At 41.8% G+C, this 12363-nt stretch overlaps 1 protein-coding gene across 1 annotated transcript in view; it reads right to left on the bottom strand.

The window, feature by feature from the left end:
- The window catches only part of si:cabz01090165.1 (uncharacterized protein LOC100333421 homolog), a 380989-nt gene that overhangs the window by 53516 nt on the left and 315110 nt on the right, over positions 1 to 12363 (bottom strand). Inside the window, exons 8-10 of the mRNA XM_031741783.2 lie at positions 6370 to 6637; positions 3716 to 3916; positions 329 to 495 (exon numbers count right to left, since the gene is read on the bottom strand). Of these exons, the coding sequence (XP_031597643.1) occupies positions 329 to 495; positions 3716 to 3916; positions 6370 to 6624 (623 nt within the window). The 5' untranslated portion in view covers positions 6625 to 6637. The remainder of the gene's footprint in view (positions 1 to 328; positions 496 to 3715; positions 3917 to 6369; positions 6638 to 12363) is intronic.

Here is a 12363-nt window from a genome sequence, read left to right as displayed (position 1 = left end):
TAAGCCAACATGTAAATAATCACTGGAAGATGTTTAAACAGACATTATTAACTCATTTACATGGATAGACATATTAATCCAAGGACCCTGAAATGTGCTTAATAAATTCTTTGCTCACTAGAGACTTCCCAGCTTTAAATATATTATCTCCACCTGCTGGGAACGCAACTTCTGCATGTCCATTACACGTTTTGTTGTGATACTGGATGGTGTAAGTGCAGGTGAATGGGATTTGGCCGTGTAAATTAAATAAAACTTGAGCTTTCAGTTTCCCACTTCCAGTCAAACCCAGGCCGGCTGCTGCACTGCAGTGTTATGTGATCCTGACCTGGCCAGTTTGTGCAGGTTGGAGAAGATTCCCTCTGGGACGCTCTCTATGAGGTTGTGGTCCAGGCTGAGGGTGTTGACGCTGACGAGCAAAGCAATGGTGTCCCAGGGGATTTCCACCAGGTTGTTATAGCTCAGATCCAAATCCTCCAGAGTCTCCAGGAAGTCCTGTGAGGGCGACAGAGGTAGGATGCTATCAGTGACTTGCCCAAAGTGGTATAATTTAAAAAACCAAGCATGACTTTGCTTTATCTTTAAGTGCTGAAGTGTAATATTAAAGGGCAAAGAGACAGATAATAAATAAGAAGGATAAAAAATGGGAAAGAGATGAAAATGAAAATTGTAAATAAAAAAAGGGAAGGAAAGAATTATTTCCCCCACTTTTCCAACAAAAGTGGGGGAAATAAGTACAAAAAAATCTTTGGTATAATAAGAAAAGATACAAATTCAGAAATAGAAAGAATGTAATCCTGAAAATGTAACGTCCAGATGATCAGAATCATCTTTCTGGGAATCGAATCCAAACAAAGAAAAAATGGAATCAATTACTCCGGTCAGTGGTGTACACTCCAAACCAGGCTCTTCTCTCTAATTGCCTCTAAACAATTCTCATAATCTGGACATAGATGAAATGTCACGAGTCAGCACACATTACAACGAGCAAAAACACAAAACAAAGACGGAGAAGAAGAGGAAGCTGGATTGAAGGAGCGCAATAAAAGCCTGGTGATCAGCTAAAGTGTTGTCGCTGCTGTAATTGCTCTCATAATTCACACAATCAGGACAGTGTTTGAGTGTCACAATGCCTTGATTCTCATTACAATAATCTATGCTTTATTGCTTTTTCAACAAAGGGAATCTCATTTCTCACTGACAAAAGAAACTTTAAGAGGCGTGAAGAGAAGTTCAGAGAGAGCAGAGTCCCAACTTGTCTCCGTTCCACGACTGTCCTCTCAAGAAAATGACTGATTTTCTTCAAACTGCTGAAAATAACTGTTTATGTGCAGTTTAATGGTGGAAAATCGGTGTTTGAAATACGTTTTCACAGTGGGGACTGGAGTTTTCTACCATCATGCCCCAAAGCCAGTAGACGACGATCTCAGCCACGTTCAGCATGCTAACGAATAGCTTACAAATGAAAATGATATTTGTCTTGTCTTTCCATTTAACAGATTTTTGTTTGCTCGCTTCAGTGTTAGGCTCACAGTATTACCAGCATTTGTACACAAACTGAACACATTGTTATAAAGTTTGGCTATCTGCCATTGTGATATTCTGTACTTGTTTATATGACAGAAAATAAGGGAGAGTAGATCAAGGTTAGTGTATTGTGTTAAGAAATTATATCTATCTGTGTTGGAGCCTCTCCCTTAGAGATAGGGTGAGATGTAAGGCCATCCGAGAGGGGCTCAGAGTAGAGCCGCTGCTCCTCCAGAACGAAAGGAGTCATCTGAGGTGGTTCGGGCATCTGACAAGGATGCCTCCTGGGCATCTCTTGGGTGAGGTGTTCAGGGCATGTCCCACTGGGGCAGACCCAGGACACGCTGGAGAGATTATATCTCTTGGCTGGCCTGGGAACGCCTTGGTGTTTCCCCGGACAAGCTGGAGGAAGTGGCTGAGGAGAGGGAGGTCTGGGCTTCTCTGCTTAGGCTGCTGCCCCCACGACCCCAACTCGGAAAAGAGGAAGAAGATGGATGGATGGATGTTGAAACTTCCTGCATACAACGCATTCAGATATAACCGCACCTGCACACACTGACCATGTTTGTACCTTTTGTACACATTCTGCATGTAAGAGAGAAGCAGCATGGATGCACTGAGACAAAAACAGGCAAAGGTTATTTCTGTTTGCTGCTTTGATTTTTACGTTTCAGACTCTTGCAATTGTGCAGTTGCAGTGTGCTGGTTGTGCCCCCTGTTAGCCTCACACAGAGCAAAACAGAGAGCAGAGGACAGAAACCGGTTCTTTAATTTAATCCCAATATGATATTGCAGTGTATTTTAGACTTAAAGAAAAAGACGTTCTTCGTGTATATTACCTGGCAGTGACTGACTGTGTTTGGACAGCAAAAAATATAAAAAATATTAAAAAAAAATATACACTGAAGTCTCATCAAGTGTCAGTGTAATCATATTTTTATGCATATGGACAAAAAATGATCTTTTTTGTGTGCTGTCTGCAGGATGTTTAAAAAAACTTGTATTAAACTACATTTAGTGGAAATTGACCCTAAGTGCTGGATCTCGAGGGACTTTTAGTAAGATCAACTTTAGTTATTATTATGATTTAGTTGGAGAAACAGCACTTATTCTTAGAAAATAAAATCTTGAAAGTGAGAGTGACGCGAAGGCGGAAAGGGAGGAGGAGAGGGTTAATGCCATGTGTAAAATGAGACACTGTCTGATACAGCGAGCGAGAGCAGAGCAGTGAGGCTCGGACTAAAGTTCAGACAGTCCAATCCATTAGTGAGGTCAGAGTTCACGCCACTCTAGTTTATCTTCATGAAATTTCCGCAGAGGTCTGTGAGCCAGTCCTGAGGGGACACTTTTAGTCCTTTAATGAGCAGAGAAAGGACAGCATCATCAAGACGGGGGACACGGTTTATTCTAAGGCCGGGTTATTAAAAAGGTGTCCAGCTGGGCGGCGGAGTGAGGCAGGCAGGCAGGCCTGGCTGCTTCTGCTGGACTTTCGAGTTAGAGCCAAAAATGTTGTCTCATTCTCACACAACACTTGACCCTCGGCACTGAAACTTTTCATTAATGACTTTGCAATAACTTTTCCACTCACGATCTTGGAAAACGGCTCTTTGTGTGAATGCTTGGTTGACAACGAATGTGAAAAGCACCGATTAAAATGTGGTGGATTTAAAACACTTTGTTAGTGTAATTTGGGCTTACCCAGAGGAGCTGGTGGCAGCAGAAAGAGCAATTTAAACACTTCTAAGAGTTTTTGCATCCTTTATGTGAGTGATTTTAGTTCATTTTCAGAGCAAGTTCTTAATTACACTGTGAAATGGTTTTGCGTATTGAGAAGCAGAGCTTAATTTGTAGGACCACTAGGATTATTTTTTAAATTGAAATCATAATTTTAAAGTTACTTCACGTACGAGGTTAAATGGACAGTTTTTGTCCGTCTAGTTTTATTTATGTGTCTAGATTATGGCCCAATTTCTGATATGAAATTAAATTAAACAAAAAGTTCTTCTTCATGTGTCTTTGAGGACACGATCAAGATGGTGATTTCTGTTCTCCAGAGTTTCCTTCCTGGTTTAATAAGTGTTAAAAACCTTCAAACTTCAATATGTTTAGTTTAACCACCTTATTTTTACATATTTAAAAAATATACATTTTCTCTGCATGAGCTGGATGTTTAGCTATGCTTTAGTACCTGAAAGGCTCCCTCTGATATACTGTGCAGCTGGTTGTTGGCCAGGATGAGGTGCCTCAGGTTCACCAGGCCCTGGAAGTGAGAGTCATCCAGCACAGTGAGGCGGTTGGCATCCAGGTGGAGGGCGTGGAGGTCCTGGAGATCAGCAAAGGTGTAGGGCCTGATCTGACTGATGGTGTTTCGACTTAGTGTCAGGTGGATCTGGACATGCAGGAAAGCACAAGATCCACATTAAATAACACATTTTCATGTAAAACACTGGTTCAGTGTTTGTTGCCAACTCAAAAATGGTGAAAACTGGATAAAGCAATCTAATAAGGCTCCCTTTGGCATATTTCTGCATAGGGAGGTAAGGGATAGCTTATGAGTCACCACTTAAGACATAATGTTTAGTTTGAGCAGGTTGAACTCTCGGGACTGTGGAGATTAAACTTGTATTTAACCTTCCACCTTTGTTCATGAATGATACCAGTAATTAACATGACAGTACAATGGGTCAATGAATGAGTCCGGTATCCATTTATACTTAAAGCTATCATTAAAAAGCTCACTGCTGAGGTCAGGAATTGCAGTCTGCTAAATACCTCCACTGTACACAAAATATGAGCGCAAAGATGCAAAAATATATTCTATCAACACCCAAGAAAAGGTCAATCAGCCCCCACACATTTCGAATCTGCTGTGGAAATGAGCCTCGATCACAGGGGACATCTGTGGCGCTCCGTCACGCTCATCACCAAACGATTAGAGCCTCATTTCCCACGTTTCCTTGTGTGTGAGCAAACATCATCCATGCCGTTGTGCTCACGCTAGAGAGAACAGTTATTTTTCACACACTAAGGAAGTCTCCAGCTGTGACAAGTGTGTCTCTTTGGTGGGTAAATATGGTGATGTTGGTGGTTTTCTTCTTGAGCTGCGTGCAGTGAAGCCTCGTCGCCCCCATTACTGTGATTACGGTGGGATTAATTAGTGAAATCCATTAAGATATCAGAAATGTCACCTCAGTCAACATGTAGTGCTGTAAGGGGCAGATGTTCCTAATGTTTTCTGAGCTCTCTGTGGAATAAACATGACATGTTGCCTCATGTCTTACTTTCACATTCAGCGTTTTCTTTACTCTGACTGATGAATGCTTGCAAACCCTCCTCAGATGCTATCGCACCATTAATCTGTGATGCTCGGTTTATTTCCGAATTTATTTTGAACTCAAGTGAGGCAATTTACTCTTTCTGTACTCTCACTGCTCAGGTAAATGCACTTCAAATAGAGGTGTCCTGAATTTCTGCATTTCTGCCATAGGATGCTGCACGGTGAGTCTAGTTTTTGACCGACAGCTTTACAGAGATGCAAACTTCATAAATAAAGATATTAGAATAAATATGATCTAACTGTGTGACAAAACCCTGTTCTAGATAGTGTTCGCAGTGTTGTTCTGTGCATTAGAAAACATGTATTTAAGTATCACTCTGGTCTGTCGCTCCTTGTTTGTTGGGTCTGGATGGTTCTGGCAAAGACTTACAGGCTTTTTGGGTCAGCATCTCTTCATCTTTATGTATTAAGGAATTAACAGATAAAAACTAGCTGAGACATTTTTGTTGTGTGATAACAAAACATCATTCACCCTGTTTTAATTTCTGCTACTGCAAAGCTAGAGAGACACAAGGATGATGATTAAATTAAAGTATTTACTTCATTTTGCAGTAATGATGTGTTTCTATTAGTGCTATCATCTTTAATTTGATTAAAATGACGTTAACGCCATAACTGCGTTAAATCTGTGCAGTCCTTCGCACGGGGCGATCCACGTTAACTCGCTAACAGAAATTTGCAGCGTTAATGCGGTTATGGCGTTAACGTCATTTTAACGAGATTAACACTGACAGTACTAGTTCTATGTAAATGTGTCTATGGACTGACTCACTTTTGGAGCCAGCCTCAAGAGGCCATTAGAGGAACTACAGTTTTTGGCATCGCTGCACTGGCTTCACTTTGTATGCAGGACAGTCATCAACTCTTCGAAAGGAGGATGGCTGCAGTATCAGGTGGGAATAGTTACTCTGTTACTCCATTTCAGAAGCTCATTAGCAAAAAGTGAAACTCCTGTAACGAGCTATTTCACAGTATCAAACAAGGTCACATGACCACAAAGCTGTTTCTAACACCCTTTCTGCTGCAACCTGTTCAATGTCACTGCATGACTGAGACTTGACAGCAGAGAAACCTTCCTGTAGTTGATCAAAGCTGTTTTATTAAAACTCCTCATAGCTTCAAAATGTTGCTTTTAACTTATAACATCTTGCATGAATCTGAACTGTTGCTGCGATATAGCTGAAGTAATAATGGGCACTGATTCATCTGTGATGGCTTAATACGTCTTTTGGCTCAGTGTGCAAAAAAATGTAATTCATGTAAACAAAAGGCTGTTTAATAAGCTAATAAGTACAAAGCATGGCTGAGTAAACATAATCAATATGTGGGGCATCAGTAACATAAATGTTTAGAATAACTTGGTTGCTGTGATCTTTTTCATGCAAAGCTAAAACAACATTAAAAAAAGAGATTTCTGGCAGGAGCGGCTCAGGTGGAGCCTGCCTGGCAGAAGGTCGCTACAGTACAAACATGAATGGGAAGGTGTTAAAAAAGCGAGCTCTGACCAGGCTGGTCATGTTGGCGAAGTCACGGTGCCTCAGCGTCGTGATGAAGTTGTCCATCAGCCTGAGCTCGGCCGTCTGGCGGTCAATGTTGGGCGGGACGAAGAGGAGGCCCGTCTTGGCGCAAAGCACCGTGTAGGAGGGCAGCAGATTCTGGCACGTGCACCGCTTCGGACACAGCATGGACGAGGAGCAGGAGGGGAGGGAGGACAGGAGGATGAAGAGGAGAGGGCAGACCAGCAAGGAGATGACATCCATGGCTGCTCTCCTGCTGCAACAGAGAAATTAAGAACACATCAGTTCATGCAGCAGCACACACTCAAGTATCAAACTGGACTTTAAAAACACCCAGCAGGGGAGGAAAATGACTTCCAGAGCTCACGCGGAGCATCAAATTAAGAAAAAAAACTGCACTTGATCCAAATCGGCACTCCTTGGTTTGATTTAAAGGGCTGGTTATTCAGCAAAGACAGTCAAACACTGCAGGATGACACTATAAATGATTATTCATCACTGCAGAAAACACGCTGTGTTTTTCTTCTTTTCTGCTTTTTTTTGGCCGTGCACAGCAACACAGCAATATTTCTTTTATGCATCTTTTTCCACAAAAAGTTTCCAGAAGAAAAGTTTTATATTAAAGGGGAGAGGAGACAAGAGATAGATGGCTAAGGAGATGGGAACAGGAGGGGAATCAGAGACACCGAGGTAAATGAAAGATTTTAAGAGCATGTTATTGCAGCACTTTCCCTTTTTTTTCGCTGAGTAAGTTGTCCTGGGAAAGTGAAAGTAAACAGCATGCATACGACCAATTAACCTCAGCGCACTCTTATGATTGCAATCTAAAGAGAACATTAAAGAACACAAATTACGCAGTGTGCAGTTGTCTGCCTCACTTCATAAATTTCAGAGGTGTTTTTGTGCATAAAAATGAGACCAAACCAAGTTTCCCAGCCATGGCAATAAAGGAATACATTTACATTCATATTGATTTCTCTGTATTCAGTTTGTAAGTTCAGCTCGGCGGAGCCCTGAATAAATTCATACGAAGAGAAAAGGGAAACACACAAAAGCGGGAATGACACACGCAAAGGAAAATCATGACAACGCACACACTCATTCATGCATGCGTGTGGACTCCCGCATGTGCACACACTCTGAAAAGTTCTTCTGAGTTAGATGCCGAGCGACTGGAGGAAGGTCGATTGCAAATAACAGCGGAAAGAGACGCGCTCTTTTATTTACGGTGCTGAAATATTCAAACTGTGCCTCAGCCTGCAGCACAGAATACAGAAGAGGAAGCGTCTGTGTCCTCATAACGTGGTAGAGTGCAGGATACGCAGTTAAATGTGAGCAACTAATGAGAGAGATGTAATGGAATGAGATAAATTCAATGGAAATGATGAGGAGAATTCAAAACCCAACTGAGACTACACTCAAATGTCAATGGGTAATTCAGGAGTGTGCACACGATGGGAATGCGAGCGTTCAAACAATAATGAGCGCCGACTGGAGCTCACAAATTTGTCACGTGAATGAGAATCTCAAAGACGTTCGGCCAGGCTCAGGGTAAACGGAAAAAGTTTCATATGTCGCATCTGTGACTCATCAAACAGAAGGGTTTCATTCATTGACCAGGAGGTCCCGCTGATATCAAAATGTCTTTAAAAGGAGAGACCTGGCCAAAGCAGCAGCAAACACAGCGTGACAGTATAAGCATGTGCCTCCTCGAGCCACATACATTCAGATCTTTAAATGTAGTCCATGTCCAAGGTGCACAGTAACAATACGCGCATATGAACAGCATGCATGAAAAATGAAGCTCAAAGAGGAGCATGGCTTGGAACTTCCACAGCTGAGAGAAAGAAACAAGCTGGAAGTTTGTTTCAGTTTAACTATAGTTTCCTGCGAGTTGTCAGTGACGACTACCAAATTATAATAAATGTAAAGGTGAGAGAGAGAGCACAGGCTGAGGGAATATTGGACACCGAGAAGGAATGGTAAATGGTAAATGGACTGATTCGTATATAGCGCTTTTCTACTCTCCCGGAGTACTCAAAGCGCTCTATACAACATGCCTCATTCACCCATTCACACCCACTCATACAAGCACTTCTAAACTCAAGTGCAAACCAAACTACATGGTCCACTTGTTTGGGTAAACAACAACATTAACATTTACCCTGGACTCTGAACTCCTGGCACAGATGCCAAGTAGCACCTTGCGGTTACCACTAACATGTTGGTTGTTGGCTTTTAGAGAACAGCAGTAATTGATGCCTGGGAGAGAGGATGAGCTCATACAGTGCTGTGAAAAAGCATTTGCCCCCTTTTCCTGATTTTTGGATGAAACATGTAAGCGTGACAAATATTGTCAGGACCAGTGAGTCCACCTCTGAATGGTTTTGGTGTGGCTTACTCAAAGTTTGGACTTAAATCTGATTGATTTTTTAAACTTTAGGCTTTAAACTGGACGTTCATGACTGAAAACCCTCCAGTGTGGATGAATTAAAACAAGTCTGCAACTAGGAGTCAATCAAAATTCCTCCACAGCGACGTGAAAAGGCTCATCGCCGATTATCAGAAAAACTTGATGGCACATTTTCCACACAGTGGCAGACAGGTCTGAGGAGCTCTTTTTCATAAACGAATCATTCAATCATATTTACTCGGGTCATCTTTGTCTAACTTTAGAATTAGTTTGCTGATCTAAAACATGTAAGTATGACAAAAATACAAAAAAAGAAATCAGGAAGGGGGAAATGCACAGCGCTGTATATGTGCTGAACACATTAAACATAGCACACTGATGGTGTGAGGCAGAGGTGACCAATTATCTCTACTGTTTCAATTTGTTTACACCTCGTTAATATACACTGTTTCGTACTTTTGCAGGTTTTTTAGGCGCTGTAAGATGTTGGGTCTCAGAAGAGCACTGGTGCTCTGAGAACAGATTTAATTTGTTTAGTCAGGCCAGCTTAGCGTGAGAAAAATGCAAAACAGTTCTTTTTCAGACTACAAGCACTTCTCAATCTCCGTCGCTCTCTCTCCTCTTTTCATCACTTGCTTCTCGACTGAAAGTGCTTCTCATTTCAATTGCATTGCCTCTTTTTTCCATCCCTCTACTTATCTTTCTGCCTGCATCATCCCATCATCCCTCTCTCAAACCCTTTTCAGCTGTTTCCTGTCACCTCTCACTTCTGACACTGCAGACATCCCTTCATTCCTCTTTCCTCCCATCCTAACATCATTCTCTTCCTCCATCTGTATCACTGCCTCTATCCATCCTTCTGTCTCTCCATTTTCATCCCTGGAAGAGCATTTACTCATCTATCTCTCCAAATGACTTACATGTCCATCCCTTTCCCCTCTGTGCATCTCTCTCAACTCTCTTTGATCAACTCATTCTTCATCCATCTATCCTTACCACTAATTTTTCACACTGTCATCCTCCTGTCATCTCCCCTTCTATTCATCGCCTTTGCGTCATTCTCTTCCTCATATTTAAAAATAGTACGTTACATGTTTGGGTCTGCTGCTTGCAAAATAAAAGGCACGCGCTGAGCAACATGTCCTCAGATGATAAAGAAATAACAGGTTTAACATTGAAATGATCATTTGTATGTTGATTGAGTTTCATGGTTTGCCGGCCAGCCCTGAGTTAAAGTGACCTTCAAAGAAGCAGGAGGCACTACTGAGAGCAGCGGTACTTCATACTTGCCTCTAATTTGTTTTGACTGGACCTTGGGGTAAGGTCCCAAATATGGTCTTGAAATTCTTACCAATCACATCTTGGCATTTTGGTTTGTAGCGTGCTAGCGTGCTATCGAGTGGCAAACGCTGGGACTGAAAAAATGAAGCCTAGTCAGAAAAAACTGCAGTTCTTGGTTTGGCCACATGAGGCTGCCTCATGCCTCTCACATGTTAAATGACCAAATTTAACAGCGTTAAATAACACGTTTAGCACCTGATACAAAAAAAGAGTGCTGCTGGGCATCATCTCAGCTAATACGTCCACCATTTTTAAAACAACCTGTAGTGCTGCAGCTTTGAGCTGCATAATAACTCTGGCATTCTAACATGCTCCTAATCAGGATACTTGCTATTTAAAAAAAAAGATTATGGTGATAAAAATCATCATGATGAGCCAAAAGTTTCAAACTGCAGCAAAATGTTTGAGCCTGAAGAAGGTACAAGGTGCTGGAGTCTATCCCAGCTATCACAGAGCAAGAGGCGGGGTACACCACGGACAGGTCGGCAGTCTGTGGGAGGGCTAACACAGAGAGACAGACAACCATTCACACCTTGGTAATTTAGAAGTACCAGCAAACCCCACTAACTGCATGTCTTTGGATTGTGGGAAGAAGCCGGAGAACTCGGAGACAACCCCCGCAAACACGGGGAGAACATGCAAACTCCTCACAGGAAGACCTGAAGGTGGAGTCGAACTCAGGACCATGAATGTGTGAACCAATTTATTTATACATTTTCACTGGAAAACTCGACAAAATCAGTGGGATGAAATCTCAGGGAAGTGCAAATATCTATAAAAATATCTTTTTGAACGTCAGAGCAACCTAATATTCCCAGAATGCCATTACCCTTTTTCCTCCAAGACCACCTCTGCAAAGGCCACAGCTTTGTAAAGTGGTGAAAAATCCTAATAATTATAGTAAAATATGGTAGTGGGAGAAGTTTCTCTTTGGGGCACTCGAAGATGCGCTCAAGCATGCGGTTTACGGTTGTCAGCATGCAAACATCAGCTGTTCCTAAAGCTGACCAAGTACTTTTCTTTCCTAAAATAATTTTCATTTCTTTTTCAGTTCAGTTTTATTTTATAGCACCAAATCACAACAACAGATGTGCTAAGGTGTTTCGTGTTGTAAGGATTAAATGTAAGGTGTTGATGTCTTTAGAGTATTTTTTGAATTAATATGGTCAATGAACAAAGGACAGCTTTTTAACACTTACTGTGTGTCCCATACATTTTGTCTTTCATGGTAAAAAGTGCCTAAAGAATCACAAGAGTGAGCAGAAATGCAATCACACCTACAGAAAGTCGCGGTGCCAGCTAATTATTTTGGCTCGTCAGCATATAGAGTGAGATAAAAAAAAAACATAATGGAGAAGATGGCAGAAAGAAGGAAGTGTAGTTCAATATCTGAGGAAGTGAAGAAGGTAGAGCACAGAATCAGTATAACATCGGGTGAGGACGAGGGACAGAGAATAGGTGTGGATGAATAGGCCGAAGAAAGAAAGCCAGAGGAAAGCCACTGAGTGGGTGGCAGCTTGATGAGAGGATGAGAGCAGAAGTTCCTTTTTCTGACCAGCTGGTGGAGATGTTTAGCTACAGCTTCAGGAACATGAGAACACACACACATGCAAGTGAACACACAAACATGCAAGTGAACACACAAACATGCAGACTCAGGGCTGAGGCAAAGTCAGGCCACTATGCTAAAGCGATGTGTATACTGCAGGAACAGAATGAAGACGAACGCTGCGAGAAACAGAGAATAAAACACACAAGGTAGAGAGACGTATGACATCTGAAGCAGGAGGGAATATTTTACATTCATCAGACCGTAAATATTCTGAATTCTGTTCTCTGTTTCAGTAAGCCCGACTGCTGCCTCTACCTTACACTCATAGGCTGCTTCCTATAACTTAAGCATCAAATGCTGCTGTGGCTTGAATATGTTTAAGGAACAAAATGACACTTTGCTTACTTTCTGCTTAATTTCTACATTTTATTAATTTCCATGAGGTCGGAGGATCGTATGTGATCACCTTACATTCACAGCTCTGCTGCGATGCAGTGCTGAGGACTCATGCACCCTTCATGTTGGAAGGGTCAGCCAGTCAGAAAAAAAGGAGGAAGAGGATTGAAGCTAAAATGGCTTATTTCAGACAGATGATACGCTAGGGCTGCACTGTAGCTCAGTATAAGATAAATAAAGATTATTTTTAATGTAACATTCCCACATTTATATGTACGGA

The sequence above is a fragment of the Oreochromis aureus genome, linkage group 14, assembly GCF_013358895.1.
Source record: "Oreochromis aureus strain Israel breed Guangdong linkage group 14, ZZ_aureus, whole genome shotgun sequence".
Lineage (NCBI taxonomy): Eukaryota > Metazoa > Chordata > Actinopteri > Cichliformes > Cichlidae > Oreochromis > Oreochromis aureus.
The sequence above is the reverse complement of the archived record's forward strand: the minus strand, read 5'-3'. Positions and strand labels throughout refer to the sequence as shown.